The sequence below is a fragment of the Watersipora subatra genome, chromosome 2, assembly GCF_963576615.1.
Source record: "Watersipora subatra chromosome 2, tzWatSuba1.1, whole genome shotgun sequence".
NCBI classification, from domain to species: Eukaryota; Metazoa; Bryozoa; class Gymnolaemata; order Cheilostomatida; family Watersiporidae; genus Watersipora; species Watersipora subatra.
In genome coordinates this window covers 49,687,315-49,710,988 of record NC_088709.1, presented here as the reverse complement: position 1 = coordinate 49,710,988, position 23,674 = coordinate 49,687,315, and the positions used below count along the sequence as shown (strand labels likewise).

At 36.0% G+C, this 23,674-nt stretch overlaps 1 protein-coding gene across 6 annotated transcripts in view; it reads left to right on the top strand.

Annotated features, from left to right (window-relative positions):
* LOC137386768 (nucleoporin SEH1-like) overlaps positions 1 to 20,773 on the top strand; it is a 31,121-nt gene extending 10,348 nt beyond the window's left edge. The window contains exons 4-11 of one of the 6 annotated variants that reach the window (XM_068072905.1): positions 1,101 to 1,219; positions 2,434 to 2,564; positions 2,696 to 2,788; positions 4,668 to 4,808; positions 5,552 to 5,706; positions 7,645 to 7,756; positions 16,100 to 16,125; positions 20,282 to 20,773. In XM_068072905.1, the coding sequence (XP_067929006.1) occupies positions 1,101 to 1,219; positions 2,434 to 2,564; positions 2,696 to 2,788; positions 4,668 to 4,808; positions 5,552 to 5,706; positions 7,645 to 7,756; positions 16,100 to 16,125; positions 20,282 to 20,313 (809 nt within the window). In that variant the 3' untranslated portion in view covers positions 20,314 to 20,773. Of the gene's footprint in view, positions 1 to 1,100; positions 1,220 to 2,433; positions 2,565 to 2,695; positions 2,789 to 4,667; positions 4,809 to 5,551; positions 5,707 to 7,644; positions 7,757 to 11,649; positions 11,669 to 16,099; positions 16,126 to 16,154; positions 16,325 to 20,281 lie in introns of those variants that run through there. The other 5 variants (XM_068072907.1, XM_068072908.1, XM_068072909.1 and 2 more) reach the window with 5 other exon arrangements.
* The last annotated feature ends 2,901 nt before the right edge of the window (positions 20,774 to 23,674 follow it).

The following is a 23,674-nucleotide window of genomic DNA, read 5'->3' as shown; positions in this document are numbered from 1 at the left end:
AGCTTATGTTTTTCTGTTCTCAGTGTAGTCATACTGTAGCATTTCCCTTCGACTCTATCTGTCTCGGCAAGTGAATAAAAATATTTAGACTTCTTAAGAGCAGGCTTTTTTAAATTTGAGTCAGTCTACAATGAAAGCTCACTGTGGTGCTGCACATACCTTCTTGCTGTAAGCTGGCTTTGACCTTCCGCTGATATTACATTGTCTTGGGATGCACGTCTGCTTTGTTTCTTGAATAAACCTATATTTTAAGCATTTAAAAATTGTGACAAGTTACGTTTTAAATTTGTGTCTGCGCCAGTTTCCAATTGAATCACTTGGATTTGTATATGGTATTGTTATAACCAGTATTTCTACCCTATTTTATGTGCATCAATAATGTTAATCTTTGCAAATATTTGAAGACCTCAACGGAAGAACGATTAATGCCACAATGCTCAAACATGAGATACAGCCATTTTCAAGTTTGAAAACTAGGATATTGATCAGTTTTGCAAAGACGTAGTTTACTTTAAGTAGGGATATTCCTAGACCTGGATCATTTTTGCTAAAAGTTTGTCATAGAGACTAAACTTTGTGGCCAGAACTACCTAATGGAAAATAAACCTAGTATTTTGAGAAAATGTGACATTGATCATTCTTCCGTTGAGGTCTTCATTTAGATTTTGTGCTGCACTATCAAGTGTTCTAAGTGGATCCCACATTTTAATGTTCAAAGTTTGGTTACTTCAGACAAGCTTCTCGCTGTATCTGCATTCTGCAGCTGGAGAATCTATTAATAACTGCGAGCTTTGAGTTATTGAGCTGTTTATATAAGGTCACATAAAGATAATTTATTGGATAGGAAACCTCGGGCTATACATGCCAATGTTCCATACACTGATATTAAGAAATTGTTCGAAATTCACAGAAGCGTAGTAATCCCAGTTTTTGCTATTTTGACTGTATCTGTTTGTAACTTGCATATGGTCACAGTTATTACTTGACACAATCATGCAAGCTTTGATCAGATATCAACATTGGTCATGAACTTTGACCTTGATAGTATCCTCTTGAGTGCGGGCCAGGCAGCTAACATCTTTGTTTCCTGTTGACTACAGTCAGTGTGTCAGCACCAGGGGAGGTCCGTAATCAGTGGGTGATGAAACACACATTCGTCGACAGTCGAACATCTGTGTCGGATGTCAAGTTCGCCCCTAAGCATCTCGGTCTATATCTGGTGAGTGATTGCTTTGAGGAAAATTTGTTCTTGTGAAGATCTCGTGTATCCTTTGCTCGTTTTCAACAGCAGTTGCCTGCTTTCTTTAGGAGCCTACTTGGAATAATCACAGACATCTAGATTTATCCATAAATATGTAATCATAGGCATGCCGTATATATCTAATCATAAATGCGTTACCATAGACATAGTATTACCCAACCTACTCTTATGTGGCACTACCGGTAGTTTAAATGAATTGAATTTATATACTTCTATATTTTTACATTTTTTGATTTTCACACCCACAAAGCTGTGATGCTGTGAATGCTATCAAATCGTATATTGAAAAATCAATTTTTACATTAAAGGCTAGTTCATACTATATCGTCGTATGACGGCGTTTTTCTTTCAGCGTTCATCGTCGATTATGTGAATCGCAAACCGATGGCATCGACGAAGCAACGCGGATACGTCGGAAAAGTTGGCAGCTGTCAAACTTTCCCGACATTTCGTCGAGCGTCGACGACCGCCTGTTCAATGTGAACCATTTTGGCAATAGTACTTCGCGGTCGCTGATAGTGCGTTTGTTAATTTTTGTTGATGATAGTCGCTGTGGTTAGTATTTTATTCAAGGTTTCCTCGCGAAAAATTTAAATCAAGTCAAGAACACTACGTCCCAGAGTATTTATTGATGTAAACACGGATGGGTTTGTGATAGCGTGAACATTGTTATCATCGACGATCACCAAAGTATTGTGGCATCAACGCCGAGATACAGCGATATAGTGTGAATCAGCCTTTAGTTTTGAGGGAATCTAAGTTGAAGGTTTGTTGTATCTGGTGTCGTATGGAAGTTGTCGATGCGCTAAGTTTTGATAGGCCAACAAATGTTGCTAGGTACGAGCTTACCAGCTGACTTTGATGAGCACATACCAATGGTATCAAAATAGTTGCTTTTGCTGAAAAAGTAATGGATGTGAAACAATATAACATACTATATTATATAATCTTAAACATTAATTCAACAAATTTAAGACTTTTGTTCTGTCATTAAAACATTCTACTGCTAAATAGTTTAGTACATGTATATAATATTAATGTATATATAATATTATTAATATTATATATATCTAATATTAATTTATTTTATACATATATAATGTAAATTTCCTACTGGTAATGATAACAAGGGTGTATGTGTTGTCATTTGGTTTCTAAATTTTATTACACAGGCTACGTGCTCTAATGACGGTACGGTGAGAGTTTACGAGGCGCAGGATGTTATGAATCTTGGACTATGGAGTCCGGTTTTAGAAATAAACATAAAAATGAGTTGCAGTTCTATATCTTGGTGCTCTGCTACGTGAGACATTTATCATCATTTCTTTTTTCTCTCTTGCAGTTTAATTTGTTTTCTTGTTTTAATCCTTTGCGTAAGTGTGTTTCATCGAAGCCTTTGCTCCATATTTGACGCAATTGTTTAACTTTTTGCAGACGTCTTCCCCCTCTAATAGCAGTTGGCTGCGATGATCCTGGACCCTCACAGACAGGAAAAGTCATACTTTATGAAATCTCAGACGGAATGAGGTAGGTTTTACTCTGATCACATTGTACAGTGGGACCTCTACTTACCAAATTTTCAAGTTACAAAACATCTTCTGGTAAAAATTTTGTTTTTTGCTTTGACTTAACGAAACATGTTTCTAGATATAAAAGGCCAAAAGGCCTTTCGTATTTTGGCCCGTATTTCTATTTACATTTTTAACAAAAATTTATTCTTAGCAAAGTGAAACCAAGATAGCAATACAACACCCACTCCTCATGGTCTTCTCTTAAACTCGCTTACCGTAGACTGTCAGTGTCAAAGGTCAACGAACAAACATACAACGGTTGTTCCTTGTTTCTTATTCTTTTTATTTTATTATGTAATAATATAGTTCTAATATGTTTTTTTACAGGTTTTAAAGATAAACTACACAAAATTTTAGTAGATTTTATAATGTATCAGTATTTTTCTATCATTTGTGATGTTTTTGATGTTTAATGTGATCTGACTGCCAGGATGTTTCAAGATTAAAATTGGAAAAACATGGTCGAGGTTAAAACGCTCAGAAGATAAATACATACGAAATGAAGTAACTAGTTGCTATCATTGTGATAGTTCATATCAGCTATAGAATATAGTGGTCTCTTTACAACTATAGACATCCTTCATATCAGCTATAGAATATAGTGGTCTCTTCGCAACTATAGACTTCCTTCATATCAGCTATAGAATATAGTAGTCTCTTTACAACTATAGACATCCTTCATATCAGCTATAGAATATAGTGGTCTCTTCGCAACTATAGACATCCTTCATATCAGCTATAGAATATAGTAGTCTCTTTACAACTATAGACATCCTTCATATCAGCTATAGAATATAGTAGTCTCTTCGCAACTATAGACATCCTTCATATCAGCTATAGAATATAGTGGTCTCTTCGCAACTATAGACATCCTTCATATCAGCTATAGAATATAGTGGTCTCTTCACAACTATAGACGTCCTAATTGCACTTTCACTAGATCTAAACATTTTAACTGTGGTCAAGATTTGCTACTTTCTGGTAAAATTTACTAAAATTTTGTGGAAGTTCATTTTTAACCATTGCTTGTATTAATAATTTATGAAAATGTTATGTCCGAGTTTTGTAGGGCTGAAAACAGATTAGGCTATTTATTTGGTCAAATCTGTTTCTACTCATGATTTCTACCCTTTTCTAATCGATTTCTACTTGTAAAATTTTCTACTTACGAACCGGCTTATGCAACGAATTATTTTCATTAGTAGAGTTTTCATTGTTTTTTTCTGAAATTCTAGCTGTCTAGACTCAGAGGGATCATCAAACGGCAGTCATGGCATAAATGTGTTAACTTTTTCACTGCCACTATAGCTGTTACAAGTCAAGCAGCGCCTGGAATTGTCACCACTGTATATCTTTTCATATAATAATTGTACAATTATACCAATCTACTCAATAGATATGAGTATACAGAAAATTTCTTTACTAGATGTTAAAATTTGCAAATAAAGTATTTGCTTAGGAGTTACCTTATCATGATAATCATCTTTTTTGGATTATCAATCATTGTTTTTGCTTGTTTGAATAAAATTTTGGACTCTTCCTAAACATTAAGTCAGAGCAAGTGCCTTCTTGCTGTGGTTGTATGTATACATATAATACTGTATGCTGTATTGTATACAAGCATACAGTCCATACATAGTGATGGGGCTGTTTCTGGCTCATATTCTGAAGAATCGACTATTCTCACTGTCTATTTGTGTGATTCGTAATTGTGTTGGAACCACAGTAGCTACAGGAAATGAAACAAAACCTCATCAAAGCTTCATTGCTTAATGTTATCTACTACTAACAATTAAATATCCCTCCTTCACAGATTTTTCTTCATTGTCTTGTAGGAAATACACATTGGTAGACTCGGTTGTCTCTGTAACATCACCTGTACAGGACGTCTCATTCGCCCCCAACCTTGGTAGATCTGTGAATCTTCTAGCAATAGCATCAAAAGACGTTACCATAGTAGAGTTCAAGTGTCAGGGGTGAGTGAGTGATGAGCTCCAGACCTCTTGAGAGGTCACTGACTCATTCTTTCTCCTATTAGTGAGCTTTTACTAGAAGATTGTACTCTCCATCTCATCTTGTAGCTGGTCCAAAATATCTCCTTGTCTGGCGAGACCCAAGTTAAAAAAAAGTTGTTGAAAAGGGTTTGATTTGATGGCTAATTTGAGTATAGGAGTTAGTCATCAATCTGACAGCATGTTTTATGTCAGTTGTATTAATGAGGTCATATTTTCTTCAGCTATTGTCTGCTTCTTTAAAATAAAATCTTTGTTGAATTCTTCAGCAATAGCTGAATTGTGGAATTGCATAATTGTGCATAATTAGTGCATAATTGTGGAAAAGAAAGTGCAGACAACTTCTTACACTCAGTCTAGTCGCTAGTTTGAAGCCTGCCAAAAATGTTGTGAAATCTACAGTTATGTTATGAACATTATCATTTCTACCCGTTGTGCTTTATCTAGCGTCAGATCGAAGAGGATGAACAAATTTAAAAAAAGCCTTTTACTTCCTTTCTGGAACTTATTTTTCATTCTTCCCGAAATAGCGAACTTTTTGTGGTGGCAAATTTGTGATATTTTAACGGTGTTTCACATCCAATTAATGTCAAGTCTCGGTCCACTTACCGACCAGCAAAAGAAGAACTTGACAAATACCACTAAATAACTAAAAGCTCAGGGAAGGCATGCAACAGATTTGTATCTCAGTTATCTCCACCTGACAGGAAGGATTTGGCAAACTCTGGCCAAACAAAGTTCGATCAGAATCTTGTTGCTCAGTTTAATGACCACAAACAGACTGTCTGGCGTCTCTGTTGGAATGTGACGGGTACAACCCTCGCCTCAACCGGTGATGACGGCTGTGTGCGCCTCTGGCGATGTAAGTATTTAAGTACATCTATTGTATATAATTAGGTATCTAAGTACATCTATTGTATATATTTAGGTATTTAACCACATTTATTGTATATAATTAGGTAAGTATCTAAGTACATCTATTATATATATTTAGGTATTTAACCACATCTATTGTATATAATTAGGTAAGTATTTAAGTACATCTATTGTATATATAATTAGGTAAGTATTTAAGTACATCTATTGTATATATAACTAGGTATCTAAGTACATCTATTGTTATATAACTAGGTATCTAAGTACATCTATTGTTATATGACTAGGTATCTAAGTACATCTATTGTTATATAACTAGGTATCTAAGTACATCTATTGTTATATAACTAGGTATCTAAGTACATCTATTGTATATATAACTAGGTATCTAAGTACATCTATTGTATATATAACTAGGTATCTAAGTACATCTATTGTATATATAATTAGGTAAGTATTTAAGTACATCTATTGTATATATAACTAGGTATCTAAGTACATCTATTGTATATATAACTAGGTATCTAAGTACATCTATTGTATATATAACTAGGTATCTAAGTACATCTATTGTTATATAACTAGGTAAGTCACTAGTAAATTTTGTAACAGGCATTACGGCAGCAGTGTTTACGCACTTTGCAAAACTTGGTACAGTTTACAGGAGAAACATGATTTTAGTCCGAAATGTTTTACGCAATTTTTAGTCGTTTGCCTTGATCGGGCTCTAGCAGCAGCAGCGCAGGTCAATAAAAACACAAGCTACATATATTGTACTTCAAAGTCATGTAACCTATGATCTTGTCAACGAATAAAATAACTTATAAGGGACAACACTTGCTGTACCATTCGCTTTTGTGTGAATATTCTATTATAGTTCGGCTACAAATGGCCTAATATTCATCGCAAAAGCTAATCTTACCACAGAAATAAATAGGGGTGCACTGTTACTACTGCACCTAATGTTTCTAGAGCATATGGCTAAGGAATTTAATTCTTTTGTATTTTGCTATCTATCAATATGAATAATACAAGTCAGCATAGTTCTGATCAAATCTGTTAAGTCCAGCAAGAACAGCTTATGCAACTCTAAAAATCTGAACATAGCAATCTTGTTTAATTTTTCATATATATTTTTTCCCCATGTATTTGTATGTTTATATGAAGTATGACATAATCAGCAGGGGAAGCACATAGTTGGCCGCAGTTGACGCTGTATCGCTTAAAGAGTAGGTTGAGGGAAGCAAGTCCAAAACTAGATGTAACATGAATTAAATCCAGTAACTCATCAATATGTTAGCTATATGTTATCAATATGTTAGCTATATGTTATCAATATGTTAGCTATATGTTATCAATATGTTAGCTATATGTTATCAATATGTTAGCTATATGTTATCAATATGTTAGCTATATGTTATCAATATGTTAGCTATATGTTATCAATATGTTAGCTATATGTTATCAATATGTTAGCTATATGTTATCAATATGTTAGCTATATGTTATCAATATGTTAGCTATATGTTATCAATATGTTAGCTATATGTTATCAATATGTTAGCTATATGTTATCAATATGTTAGCTATATGTTATCAATATGTTAGCTATATGTTATCAATATGTTAGCTATATGTTATCAATATGTTAGCTATATGTTATCAATATGTTAGCTATATGTTACCAATATGTTAGCTATATGTTACCAATATGTTAGCTGTATGTTATCAATATGTTAGCTAGGTTCCACTGATCTGTTATACAGGCATTTATTCTAGCGATTCTCAATTGTTTTATTTGTGTGTCACTATAGTCACCTTACAGAGCCTTGAATTTAGAGGCCATCAAAGCTTAAGTTAATGTCAGATCTACCGAGCTGTGCCAATGCTATCGTAGTGTATGTCTATGTATATCTATGTCTAGCCAACTACCTCAGGAAGTGGAGCTGCCACAGCATCCTCAAGGGTGACGGCTCTCTTATCAAACAGCCAGGCATGGAGACATCAAGTCAAGCTGGCTCCAGCTCCAGCAGCAAGTATGCTTATTAGTACCCTGTTTTTCCTCTCGCTCACTTACGTTACGCACTCATATGACATCATCATGCCAGGCATCAGCAGCATTTGATAGCATAGTGAAATCAATTCCTCAGATTTGGATTACTGCCAGATTTTAACTTTATGAGGCCAGTTGCTTCTAGTACTAGCGTTCACTCAGGGGCTGCTTTTTCTCTATAATTGTGATGGGTTCAGTAGGCATAGACACATAGCCTGTGATTTCCTGTTAGATATATGTGGTCTGCTTGCTACTTTATGCTGTAGGCTACTGGTTATCTCTGTGTTCTATATCTGTGTTCTGTAATCATAGTCAAGCATATATGTAGTCCTTCACAATTTCTTCCAAGGAAAATTACTTCTGTTGCATATTTAGTACAATCTTGCATACTGCATAGTTGTCTCGGTTCATTGAAACTCATTGTAACTTAATCTAGCTGATTGGCTGTTCTCATTCTAGCGCGAGCTGGTTGGTTGTTCTCATTCTAGCACCAGCTGACTGGCTGTTTTCATTCTAGCGCGAGCTGGTTGGTTGTTCTCATTCTAGCACCAGCTGATTGCCTGTTCTCATTCCAACACGAGCTGATTGGCTGTTCTCATTCCGACACGAGCTGATTGGTTCTCATTTTAGTGTTGAGCTTACTGGCTGTTCTCATTGTTCGCAAGCTGATTGGCGGTTCTCATTCTAGTTCAAGGTGATTGGCTGTTCTCATTCTAGTTCAAGGTGATTGACTGTTCTCATTCTAGTTCAAGGTGATTGACTGTTCTCATTCTAGTTCAAGGTGATTGACTGTTCTCATTCTAGGTCAAGGTGATTGACTGTTCTCATTCTAGTTCAAGGTGATTGACTGTTCTCATTCTAGTTCAAGGTGATTGACTGTTCTCATTCTAGTTCAAGGTGATTGACTGTTCTCATTCTAGTTCAAGGTGATTGACTGTTCTCATTCTAGTTCAAGGTGATTGACTGTTCTCATTCTAGTTCAAGGTGATTGGCAGTTCTCATTCTAGTTCAAGGTGATTGACTGTTCTCATTCCAGCGTGAGCTGATTTGCTGTTCTGATTCCAATGATCTATTTCGATTGATTGGCTGTCTTTTTACATCGTCTGCTGTTTACCAGTTTCTTTGGTCATTTGGCAAAGTAAGCTGTTTGTAATTAGTCCGATGGTTTAGGTACAACTGAAGTATTACGTCAGCAGTCAGTGCAGCTTATCAAAGTTATCATCATCCATCTTAGTTGAGTATCTATATTCATTGGTCAGCCAAGTTCAATTTACGGTAACTTGTGCTTTTTGATCTTATCGTATGTTATATATGTCTGTATCTATTTACTTATGTATGAAAAACATGTCCTTCCGATGGATGGTTTAACACTCGCTGTCAGCTGTCATAGGTCATATAAGCCGAAGACGTGCTCACTTTATCATTATGTGTTTAGGAATATATGACTTTTTAGTAATCTTTCATACGCTCTCACATGGTTGAAGTTTTTATATTGCTGCTTTACTTGTCAATGGTTGTATTTCATTATATCTTAAGTCTATTGCTAAGTTATGTGGCGATAATAATTCAATAGTCGAAGCTACTGCAAGTTGAATATAGATAGATCACGGTGATTTGCATAAACGATGTTATACACTTAATGGCATTAAGGCTCATATTTTGGATGTGTATAAATGCACCAGTGAAATAGCTTTTTTCAATGTTACCAAAAACCTGGAAAGTGATTTTGCAGCACAATTTCATGTACATGTGTACATGTATTTGGGGCATTAAATTAGCATGATATATATTCATAAAGAACAAGTATTTGGGGCATTAAATTAGCATGATATATATTCATAAAGAACAAGTATTTGCAACAATTAAAAGTTTAAATAATATTTTTGGTAACTGAAAGATTTTTAAAAAACAATCGTCGAACACTTATTTAGCTAAAATAAAATTGGTAGATTGTCCAATTAATTTAGAAAGTATTGAAAATGGTTGATAGATCCTTGAGATTCTGTTAAAAATATATTTCTTCATCGGTCAAGCAACTGTGAGTTGGATAAGTGGAAGAAGCAACTGTGAGTTTGATAAGTGGAAGAAGCAACTGTGAGTTTGATAAGTGGAAGAAGCAACTGTGAGTTTGATAAGTGGAAGAAGCAACTGTGAGTTTGATAAGTGGAAGAAGCAACTGTGAGTTTGATAAGTGGAAGAAGCAACTGTGAGTTTGATAAGTGGAAGAAGCAACTGCGAGTTTGATAAGTGGAAGAAGCAACTGCGAGTTTGATAAGTGGAAGAAGCAACTGCGAGTTTGATAAGTGGAAGAAGCAACTGCGAGTTTGATAAGTGGAAGAAGCAACTGCGAGTTTGATAAGTGGAAGAAGCAACTGTGAGTTTGATAAGTGGAAGAAGCAACTGTGAGTTTGATAAGTGGAAGAAGCAACTGCGAGTTTGATAAGTGGAAGAAGCAACTGCGAGTTGGATAAGTGGAAGAAGCAACTGTGAGTTTGATAAGTGGAAGAAGCAACTGTGAGTTTGATAAGTGGAAGAAGCAACTGCGAGTTTGATAAGTGGAAGAAGCAACTGTGAGTTTGATAAGTGGAAGAAGCAACTGTGAGTTTGATAAGTGGAAGAAGCAACTGTGAGTTTGATAAGTGGAAGAAGCAACTGTGAGTTGGATAAGTGGAAGAAGCAACTGTGAGTTTGATAAGTGGAAGAAGCAACTGTGAGTTTGATAAGTGGAAGAAGCAACTGTGAGTTTGATAAGTGGAAGAAGCAACTGCGAGTTTGATAAGTGGAAGAAGCAACTGCGAGTTTGATAAGTGGAAGAAGCAACTGCGAGTTTGATAAGTGGAAGAAGCAACTGCGAGTTTGATAAGTGGAAGAAGCAACTGCGAGTTTGATAAGTGGAAGAAGCAACTGTGAGTTTGATAAGTGGAAGAAGCAACTGTGAGTTTGATAAGTGGAAGAAGCAACTGCGAGTTTGATAAGTGGAAGAAGCAACTGTGAGTTTGATAAGTGGAAGAAGCAACTGTGAGTTTGATAAGTGGAAGGTACGAGCTGGCAGAGTTAATTGAAACCCCTGAGTTGAAAGACCTTCGATAGAAAACTTGCAAGTAGAATTTAATCGCAACAGTAACTCATGTGTCGATGCTTATGATATCAGGGATGAGTTAGGATGCCACTGTATCCTGTTCAGGGCTAGTAGATTGCATATCTTTGTTCTTGTTTGACGTATTATATACCGATTAGTTCATAAAAATCATATAACAATTGATTCATAGATATAATACATATTATATAATAAATATTTTGGTGGAGGTAAACATAAATTGGGTGCCATATTTACTTGATGATTAAAATATAAATGCTGTAAGATTTGGCAGAACAGAATATACACATCACTGACATGGTATACACATCACTGACAGGATATACACATCACTGACAGGATATACACATCACTGACAGGATATACACATCACTGAACAGGGTATACACATCACTGGCAGGGTATACACATCACTGAACAGGGTATACACATCACTGAACATGGTATACACATCACTGACAGGGTATACACATCACTGGCAGGGTATACACATCACTGAACATGGTATACACATCACTGACAGGGTATACACATCACTGGCAGGGTATACACATCACTGGCAGGGTATACACATCACTGACAGGATATACACATCACTGACAGGGTATACACATCACTGACAGGGTATACACATCACTGACATGGTATACACATCACTGACAGATATAATAACATATGTACTCTCATACGTTGTGTTAGTAACAGACACAATCTCTCATATTAGCAGATTACAGTTTCTTCCATTTTATGCACATATATCAGCAGTTTGGTCTCTCTAGCTCATTTCATCACTGAAAGGTAAGATATGACTGCAGCTATAGGCTTCTCCAGCTATATTCATGTGTGTCCAATAATGCATGCCCTGCAGTTTGTCGCTAGCCACTCATTGTATACACCTTTCTCTGCTTGCCACCCACACAGGAAGCCTCTGGGCTGGGTTCACTTTCTCAATGCACCTGCATCCACCATTCTTATGTGCTGTCTCTTGCAATAACATAATATGTTTAAATTTCATGTAGAAACAATCTGGGTGTAGCTGAAGGTCAGAGCTTTTAAAAGTAGTTTACTGCGATGAGATAATCACCTGCTTTAGACCATGCTGTCTTCTTTAGCGAATTTTAAGTTATTCACGCTCTGGAAATTTAAGCCATTGCGCGAATGAATAAAAATATTGAAATAATTAATTAGTATTAATTAATAGAATTAAAATATCTAGGCGAAGTAGAATAAAATGGCACCAGCTGTGAATGTAGCCATGGTTCACTTGTAGCTGTTATGAGAGATTAGTCTGTACAAGCTATGGTTTCACACTGCCAAGATGCCACTCATGTTGCATTCGCTAAGAGTTGCTGTTTACTCAATAATTTTATGATATCATCATAGTAAATTTTAGGCACTCGTGGTGTTAACATTTACCATAGTGTTTTGGCAATTTGCCGATTTAAACTGATTTGCTAGAATTTTAAGTCTACTTAGCTCGGTGCTGTGGTAATACCATAGTTTATTCGTTATCAAACAATCAAATGAGGTCACTCGTGATATTGAGTCCGCAGATCAAACAATCAAATGAGGTCACTCGTGATATTGAGTCTGCAGATAAAACAATCAAATGAGGTCACTCGTGATATTGAGTCTGCAGATCAAACAATCAAATGAGGTCACTCGTGATATTGAGTCCGCAGATAAAACAATCAAATGAGGTCACTCGTGATATTGAGTCTGCAGATAAAACAATCAAATGAGGTCACTCGTGATATTGAGTCCGCAGATAAAACAATCAAATGAGGTCACTCGTGATATTGAGTCCGCAGATAAAACAATCAAATGAGGTCACTCGTGATATTGAGTCCGCAGATCAAACAATCAAATGAGGTCACTCGTGATATTGAGTCCGCAGATAAAACAATCAAATGAGGTCACTCGGTATATTGAGTCTGCAGATAAAACAATCAAATGAGGTCACTCGTGATATTGAGTCCGCAGATCAAACAATCAAATGAGGTCACTCGTGATATTGAGTCCGCAGATCAAACAATCAAATGAGGTCACTCGTGATATTGAGTCCGCAGATCAAACAATCAAATGAGGTCACTCGTGATATTGAGTCCGCAGATAAAACAATCAAATCAGGTCACTCGTGATATTGAGTCCGCAAATAAAACTTCCAGGTAATGACCGATGCACTGATTGTAAATATAATAATTATTTACGTTCATAAATATTTATTTGTGTGGTCGTATTGGTTAAATTTAAAAAGTATGTTCCCATTCCTTACTATGTAGACTGCACATTGAATGCTTCTCTCGCTCCAACCAGTCAGTCGTGCATTCTTGGTGACGTCGATGGTTTTTCAGGTTTTAGCATTCACACTGGACTGGTTGTGTTAACACTCGATAAAGTGAGATTATCCGAACAAAAAAGTAGGTGGATTCCAGTAATTGTTTGGTACGAAAACGTTTTTGATACTGGAAAGCACTATACACTGTAAAGTTTTAATATTCATACAAACCTTGACACAATCTGCATCATACGGTCTTTACATTTGGTCAAAAAGAATAATATTTGGTCAATAATAATTGTTTGGGAAGAAAACAATAGTCTATGACTAAAAATGACTGTCAGTTACTGTAGATCAGTTACTGTAGATCAGTTACTGTAGATCAGTTACTGTAGATCAGTTACTGTAGATCAGCTCTCACTGAGCTGCTTCCAAGGCTCGACTGGTTCTCTTCCGTCTTTGCAAGGGACTAGGGATTCTTTTCAAAGTTAGCAGTCCAGTTCCTTATCTATTGGTACTTGGGTGGTGATGGAATGGTTTCTTTAAAAATTATTTCTCATCTTAGAGGCGGATATTAATTTTACAAAACTAGAGGGAGGGCAACTCCTACAAACTCTTAAAAACGGTTGTTTTTCAGGCTGTGTCAGTTGGTGTTCAGGTAGAGTTCTGCTGCTAAGTTGTTTCTTGCTATGGAAGGGTGTTCTGTCTATGGTACAGTTGACAGTACAGTCGATGGTACTCGATGATACAGTCGATGATACGTGTTCAAATACCAACCACTTGGTGTAAACATTTTTTATCGAATGTATCGGAAAGCTTATTAAATGAATGGTAGCTCAACAAATAATCACTCCAACCAGAGGTTCACCATTTTCACATGACTAACTGGGCAAGCTATATTGCATTACTCCACTCTGCCCATCATGTAAATAGAAAAAATCCTTAGAACACTCCGTGTGCGGGGCGTCATCTGGATTTACCATATTTGTGTTCAGGTAGAGGGCTGCTCCATGTTAGAAATTGGAATTGGTAGGTCCAATCGCTCTCATGTTTAAAAGGCTGTTTTTATGAAAACTTGCCAGTGGCTGTTCCTACTGATCGAAAGCGTGAACTTACAGTAGCTCTTCTGGTTTAACCCTCTTAGTTATGTCCAGATGTCTCCAGCCTCGTGGTTCTAACGCACTGCTGCAGAAGTTTTGCATCAGAATGCTTTATTCAGCTACAACATGCTTGAAGATAAACTTTCATAAAATTTTAGTTATTATCACTAGTCAATTATTACTAATTTTAGTAAACTTATCAGAAAGTATCGGTATTTTTTTATTATTTTCTATTGTTTTTGATGTTTGAGGTGGTCTGACTGCCAGGATGTTTCAAGATTAAAATCGACAAACCTTGATCATGGTTACAATGCTCAGAAGGCAAATACGGGCAGCCTGTCTCTGTCGTTATGGATATCGGCTATTGCATTCAAGTTGCAGCGTTATGTGTCACTATTTACTCTGTCGGTCGTTTGGTCGAAGTGCAACTATTAATAGATGTCATAATTGCACTTTTGGTTGAATTTAATCGTTTTAACCACGGTAAAGTTTTGGTGATTTTAATCTTGAAATATCCTGGCAGTCAGATCACAAAAACTACCGCAAATGTTAGAAAAATACCGATATTGTTTTAGAAAATCTTATAAAATTTAATCTAAGTTCATCTTTATAGCAATTACTGATATAGCCATAGACCTAACTTGGCTGAAACTCATTTTGAACGCCGGTTACTATATTTATACAGTTATATAAAGTTAGATTGAAAAATTTATTAACCCGGCGCAAAGCTACTCGTGTAATTAAAATATTGTGTTGCTATTGTAGGATGCTTGAGCAGAGCATGACAAAAATATTACTGTCAACTTCAGCACAAAATGTTACCAATTTTAATCAGTACATGGAGCTGAGGGTAGAAATTTGCGTTTAGCAATAAGAAATTACATAACTTGCAGAAAACTCTCTTTTAATTATAGGTTTAAAATTCTATCTTCAGAATATTCAATCAATGCTCAACATAATGTTCTCTGTCAAACTGGGCATGAAATATTAAGTTTTAATCTGTGCATAAGGGGTTAGGAAAGAATAACAAGCAACGTTTTGCTCATCATTCTTTCCTGCCCTTTAACGTACTTAAACCCTTCTTGGTTGACAATGATCAATTTACTGCAAGCTAACCTACAAACTCTGGTTTTAAATAGTTTTTCTTATTGATGTATTTGAACAATTCTGGTTATTCACTTGAACGCAATCACTTGAGATTCCATTAATATGGTTGTTTTTGCTGAGATGGGTGTTTAGGCAGCCTATGAGCTGCCCGTGTCACAGCTGTCATGGTTCACTCAGGTTGATGTTTTGGCACACAGGTTCAGTAGTATCAACACTAAGCCCAGTGTTATGGTATTTGTAGAAAATTTCATTGCTTGGATTTCATTATACAGTTCTGTTATCTCTGAAGGATTCTATTTTTTGTAAAGGCCTGTTCACACAATATTACCGTGAAAACAGTGTAATTGTTCAGAAGTGTTTAAAGTATGGCTCATACTTAGAAAAACCATTTCCATCTTCGCAGAAATTACCATTTCACCGATGGATGTGAAACGTAACTTCCGCGAAGCAGGAGGGATTATTATATAGCCTTACCTTTAGATGTACATGTTCACATAGACTATAAAACCATAGAGGAATGAACATTTAGATGTCTTCGGTTTCTTCAAGTTTCCTACAGATTTTCATCCATGTGTTAATACCTGTAATAGTTAATACCTGTAATAGTTAATACCTGTAATAGTTAATACCTGTAATAGTTAATACCTGTAATAGTTAATACCTGTAATAGTTAATACCTGTAATAGTTAATACCTGTAATAGTTAATACCTCTGTAACTCGTTTCCTGTCTTCATTTTACACAGAGAAAGTGAAAGCCGAATCCAAAAGGGTAATAACCGGAATTCTCTCTTATTTTAGACTTCTCCCCGTATTCCACAGATCCCTGTCTAGTCCAGTCGTGTAACCAAGTGCCGCTGTCGGCCTGTTACGAATGACTTCTTATCTCTCCAACTAACACTACTTTTTGGATGCATTTTCATTGCTCATTTCACTTGTGTATATAACTGTAAAATCAATAAAGGACCAGAATAGAACTGAGTTATTACTTCATGTAGGTACGTCACGGGCAGTCCTTTTCATTTCATAGAGGTGTCCGAAATGAATCTCTTCATTGTATCAATCAGTTCCGTTTGTAAATAATAGTCCGTCTCTCATGCATCTCTATATGATTAGCTGCCGACGAGCAGTTGTGTCGTGAGTCTAAAAGGTGTGTATGTACTGCTTCTGTCTCTCTCTTCCTAAAGTTTTGCTCTTGCTCTCTATTTGCTGTTATCCTCCTGTCACGCTTTCGCTCGCTCCACCCCTACTGTCTCACTCATTGACTTGTTTTTCTGGTTTTTAGCAACTGAAGAAAGATGGCTTCCTTGGCAACAAATGTAAACAAGTTGATGTTAATTTATGCAGAAATTTGTATTCATATGTAAATGTGTCATTTTAAATGTATTATATTATAGTCTACATGTAGTCATTTATTCTCTGATACCAATGAAATATTTTCAAAAATGTAATTTTAATATAACTGAATGCTATATTTTTAAAATTGTGATACAAAATATAACTAAAACAGTCTTATGCATGTGTAGCTAAAAGTACACCGTAAAAACAGTTACCCTGTTTCACTCCAAATCAGTTTAATAGATGTAAAGCATTGTTCCACTGCAGTTATACTTGCCACAGCTCTGAGAGCCGTGATAAAACACCTACCAAGCTTTTCATTGTTAACAAGAGATTTACAATGTTTTCCATGTCTTGTCTGCCCTGATAATCAACAGATTATCGGGGCAGACAAGACACGCATAGCCTACTTGAGGGCGTCTTGTGATCTTATACCAAAGATGTGATCACACCATCTGGTATAATCACACCATCTGGTAAGATCACACCATCTGATATAATCACACCATCTGGTATGATCACACCATCTGGTATAAGCACACCATCTGGTATGATCACACCATCTGGTATAATCACACCATCTGGTATAATCACACCATCTGGTATGATCACACCATCTGGTATAATCACACCATCTGGTATGATCACACCATCTGATATGATCACACCATCTGGTATGATCGCACCATCTGGTATAAGCACACCATGTGGCATAAGCACACCATCTGGTAAGATCACACCATCTGGTATGATCACACCAACTGATATAATCACACCATCTGGTATGATCACACCATCTGGTATAAGCACCCCATGTGGTATAATCACACCATCTGGTATGATCACACCATCTAGTATAAGCACACCATGTGGTATAAGCACACCATCATCTGGTATGATCACACCATCTGGTATGATCACACCATCTGGTATGATCACACCATCTGGTATGATCACACCATCTGGTATGATCACACCATCTGGTATGATCACACCATCTGGTATGATGCGGTTGTAAATGGATCTGGTCATGCCTTTTTAGTGTGAAAGGAGTTTCGTTGAAGTTCCTGCATTTCTAGTGATGTGGTAAAAGGTTTGGCTCCCATCCCGAGGGTTTGGCTAACCATGAAATGATAGGTTCACCCAACCTACGCCCTGCTCTCCTCGCTACTCTCAACTATGCCACCTCTATTCTTTTTTGCTTCACATCTTTGTTCGCTACTAGCAAATTCACTTTGTCAAATTTCTCTGCTGTCTCCTGTTGCCAAATTGTTAAAAGCCTTGTTGTTGGCTGTGATATTGCTAATGATGTGTATGCCAACCATTCAGAATTGACTATCTGTGAAATTGGTGTACTAGGTGGGCTTTATATTTGACTGGTCGATGTGAAAAGACTTCGTTGGCTATTATCATATATTTACGTTTTCTATTTTCATACTAAAACTAGCGTGTTACTGCTGCTGATATGAAGTTTGTCTGCGTAGAAAGCAGAGGTTATGGGGAGGCAGCGGTCTCTGCTGCTAAAATGGAACTAAAAGATATTTGGTAGTTTAGGTAGACCTAAATTATGTCAAGAGAAGTGTGAAAGGCTTGTGGAGTCGATAACTCCTGCTTCGATGTTAAAAATCTGCTACAAGCTCATTTATAATGCATAAGAATTGTAATTATAACCAATTCAGGATAGCTCTATTGTAGTGGTTCCCAACTGGTGGTCCATGGAACCCTAGGGGTCCACAGGAGGTTTTGAGGGGGTCCACAGGCTGGTGCCAGTATTGCTTTTTCTAGCTAGATATTTACAGCTATTTCTGTCATAGTGGTTGGATCAATGATATAAAACCCTAAAAGGATAGACAATGGCTATCATATGGGCGGGGTTTAATGATCAAAGTCTGTTGGGATTGTGCTAGCTTGAGTTTCCGGGCTAATGCAATTCCCGCGGGGTGGTTGCGTTGTCTTGTTAGGTTTTTGGGTCTAGACTTTTAGCACCTACATGTATGTGCCTCAATCGCTGGATAGTACCTGATTTCCGGTTAGTAGTACAAAACAACACAACCTGTAACCAGCAAACACGTAATTTTTTCTTTCCCTCTTCAATTTCAGCGATATACTAAGATTCATGGAAAATGAAACATTTCAACTTACTTATTTTAACCAATTTTCAGATTGGTAGGGGTCTTAGTATATGCTGAAAGTTAAATATAATATACTCGAAAGTTTTTAATTAATATTTTGCCACCTCTAAGATAAAATGGCAGAGTGTTTCATCCTTGTCACATTGTTTGACTTGCCCAATAAGATGGGACAGTGGGCAAAGCTGTGCAGTCAAGTTTTCACACTCAAAATCTTAATCTAAAACCAAATTTGGGTCATTTCACAATGCAACTATTAATATCAAAAAATTTAAAAACAAGTACAATCCATCCCACTAACAGACTGACTACTGAACATTAACAGTCAAAGCAATTTAGTATAGCATTGCTTTATATAAGTAAATAAATAAACATGTCAAATCTGCTGACTCTTATATTATTCTGATTTATAATGTACGCCAAATTACAATGCATTATTATAAACACAATATATTATGATGTTTATAAAGGGGTCCGTGACCTTTAGATAAGGAGCTCAGGGGTACATGGCTCCAAGATAGTTGGGAACCACTGGTCTATTGAAATAGAGCATTATTATATCAAAATCTGCTAAAACGTGGCTATTATCATATTTAAAAGTGTACCTTTTTAAAGTGTATTAAATTTGCAAGTGCTCAAAGTTTGTATTACCCGAAACTCGAGAGAAGATAAATCCACGAGTTCAACGAGTTTTATTACCCATGCCCAGCGCTAGTGCACAGCTACTCGTGTAATTGAAATATTGTGTTGCTATTGTTGGATACTTGAGCAGAGCATGACCAAAATTGTTACACTCGACACGAAATGTTACAAATTTTAATCAATTTTTTAGCTGAGTTTAAAAATTTGCAATAAGAAGTTTTGCTACAATTCAAAACGCTTTAAAATTTGCAGAAAGTAGGTGATATTTAGCCAATAAAAAGCATATTGATAAGTCAATAACATTCAATAATGCCCTAACACATGACTAGTCAATTTCTCAAATACTCAATTCTGGTTGATGGCATTCAACTCACCATGCTAGGAAACCTTTTCTGGTGTTAAGCATTGTTTCTTCATGTTTCAGTATAATTACTCGTATTATCGTGTCGCAGTTTGAATTCTCCAATTTTTTGATATGCCAATTTGTTAATTTAATTTGATTAAATATTATTAATTTTATTTTACTTGTGGAAGTGTAACTGTGTGAGGATGTAAAATGCTATCCGCAGTATTATTTCATTTCTTCACAAGAAATTTTATGTCTTATTTGAACATCTGTACCTTATTTAATCAAACTATCGTTGTCTGTATTAACTAGTCCAAACCGAAAAGACTATTCGGGCCCTTTTTCAGGATTCGATGGTAATGAACTGCAACAACCTTGCTTGAGCTGCCACTGAAATCACCTGCCACCAGTGTCATCTCTTTCCCTCAGAATGCTTGCTGTGGTTGCTCTTACCTTCTCTCATATTCCTGTAGCCAGGGGGAAGAAGGACGGCATGCACAACTAAAGAGAAACAATGGCTGGCCTTACTTCCATACTACAAAGGACCAGAGCAACCATTACTACTAATCACATTTTACTTCCTTCACACTCCCTGAGCTGCCGCGCTGACTGCTGCCGATGCTGACCTATCCTAAAGTATTAAAGCACTCGGCATACCTTGTCGTGTTATTGACCTATCATCTTGCCTTGAGCTAACATTTCGCATGCCTGCCCATGATTCAAGGTTGCCCATGGTCCACCGTTAGTTTACTATTCCTGTTGGGCTGGAATATTTTATCAATTATCCATAAGTTACAGCTGTGAATGTGCCCAAGTTTTGTGACAGCCCAAAATATTCTCTCACCTCTCTGCTCTCTAGTTTAATATTTCATCAAATACACTCCTGTCTAAATTCATTACATATCGGCAACAACAATCTTCTGTGGTATTACAACAACAAACCTCTGTGGTGTTATAACAACAAACCTCTGTGGTGTTACCACAACAAACCTCTGTGGTGTTACAACAACAAACCTCTGTGGTGTTACAAATTTATAGCACTAGAATATAAATGCTTCAAAACTTCAGTCTTCCTACCATCGTCTTATGCTTGGAAAGTGAAGGAAATTTCACTCTTAAAAGAGAGCTTGTTCTATTGTTTATTTTTCGAAGAGCGGCTGCTACATTTAAAGCACTTAAGGGGTGCGAGCAGTCGTTCATGGGCTGCGAGCAGTCATACATGACGACAAAGAAAGTGTATTTGTCATTGCAACAACTTGGCTATGTGAATCCAGATTTTTATTATCTTCTATATACAGAAATAAATACTGTAAAAGAAAACGATCTGGGCATTTCACTCAGCCATAAAGATGTTTTGATGTGATAATGATAAGGAAGGGGCAGTAAAAAAGCCAAAGAGATCATAAAGTGAATTGTTTTTTTTTATGTCTTTATGGCTTTTTTCAAGTTGTTTTTTATATGTTGCTGCTGTATGAAAATAGTCGACTTTTTAAAATGGCCTTCCAATAATCGTTTTTCCTATACGCGTAGACCGAATATGTCTGCTTATCATTACATTTTGAGCCTCTGTTCCATTTAAAACAACGAGATTGGGTGAACGATAGTGCCCTCGTCAGACTTTGGGTGTGCGGGGATGAACACAAATAGGGAAGCACTGGTGAAAGGGATGTTGTTAAAAATGGAAACAGCGATCTACTGTGGCTGTTCATACGGTTTATCATGCTAAAAGCTATTTTAAATTAAAATGAAACTGCCACTCGAAATATAAATATACATGACATCATAAAGGAGTACATGATATTTTAAATGGTGTAGTTCACATATAAATATACATGACATCATAAAGGAGTACATGATATTGTAAATGGTGTAGTTCACATATAAATATACATGACATCATAAAGGAGTACATGATATTGTAAATGGTGTAGTTCACATATAAATATACATGACATCATAAAGGAGTACATGATATTGTAAATGGTGTAGTTCACATATAAATATACATGACATCATAAAGGAGTACATGATATTGTAAATGGTGTAGTTCACATATAAATATACATGACATCATAAAGGAGTACATGATATTGTAAATGGTGTAGTTCACATATAAATATACATGACATCATAAAGGAGTACATGATATTGTAAATGGTGTAGTTCACATATAAATATACATGACATCATAAAGGAGTACATGATATTGTAAACGGTGTAGTTCATATATAAATATACATGACATCATAAAGGAGTACATGATATTGTAAACGGTGTAGTTCATATATAAATATACATGACATCATAAAGGAGTACATGATATTGTAAACGGTGTAGTTCATATATAAATATACATGACATCATAAAGGAGTACATGATATTGTAAACGGTGTAGTTCACATATAAATATACATGACATCATAAAGGAGTACATGATATTGTAAATGGTGCCATCACTAAGTATCCGTTCAAATTCTGAACAAACTTCTGTCATAAAATATTAGTATCTTTTTAGTTTCTTCATTACAATCTTCATTTTATATATATTCTTGTACATTTACAATTTTTTATTCCTGTACAAACAACAATTTTTTTCATGAAAAGTGATACAAATAAATACACCCATGGTAACACACAAGCAGAATAGGTTAACCAATGTATTAATTTTTTAACTTTTTATTTGGGCATGGCAATCAAAAAAAATTTGTTGTTTGTGATCTTGTTGGACTGTATAGAAACCCTTCCTAACCATTATTTCTGCAAAACAAATGTTGGCCTAATAGCTGGCTTGCCCACTCCTATCAAGGCTATTTTCGAAATACATGTATAAAAATGCATTGTTTACCACTTGCCTTTGATTGACAGTAACTAGTGCAACCATATTGCTATACCAACGGCTTGGCAAACGTCCATCCGCAATGCCTACAATGATAGCTGACTGGTAGGATGGTAGGTGCCATTCAGTTCCGTGTAGGATAGGAGCATTCATTTAGCACCTGACCACATCATGGATTTGAGGGATGAAAAGGTCATAATTCCTTAACCTTTTTATCAGTTCAATGTTGTTAGACTAATATGATTGACTTCAGAATCTACTAGCAAGCTCTCCTAGTTATCTGCTCAAACAGCAAAGGCCGAGATAAGGTTTTCAGATTCTACAAGTGTTCGCTCAAGTGGTCTCCCAACTGATAACTTATCAGGCCGGTATGATCTAGTAACATTTAGGAGCTAAGGCTAGCCCTAAGCAAGTTCATCATAAACAATCTGAAATTAGTAATGATGAAGAAAAGATACGTATGTAAATATTTACGCAATTTAAATTAAATTCAGTTAAATTTAGAAATACATCTTATCTCCCTGAAGCTGCGGCCACACCGATTTCATGCCAATTGTCTAGATGATTTAGAAAACTGGCCAAAAATCTCCCCATGTGAAAAGAGCAAATGAGCCTGAGATTGCTTTTGTCCAAGATGAAACTTTATCAGGATGTGGATGATTCTTGACTGATTTTCAATATGAGTAACCAATGAAATCGCTTTCACAGTGAATCAAACAGCCTAAAACCTTTATATACATGTAGGTCTGCAGGTAGCAAAACATGCATATAACTATAGTATACTACAAACCAAGGAAATATATGATTCATTTTATAAAGTTTTCCATATATATATATATATATATACTATATGAATGCTCAGGAAATAAAAGTCTTTACACAGAAAATGTATTTTTATTTAACATATTACCACAGTTACCATTTTAACTTTCCAACTTCACACCATGAGAAAAGCGTTTTGTGCCGGTCAAATAAATTTTTAAAAAACAACGATAAAAGGGTTTAAATGTAAATGTTAAATAATTAGCAA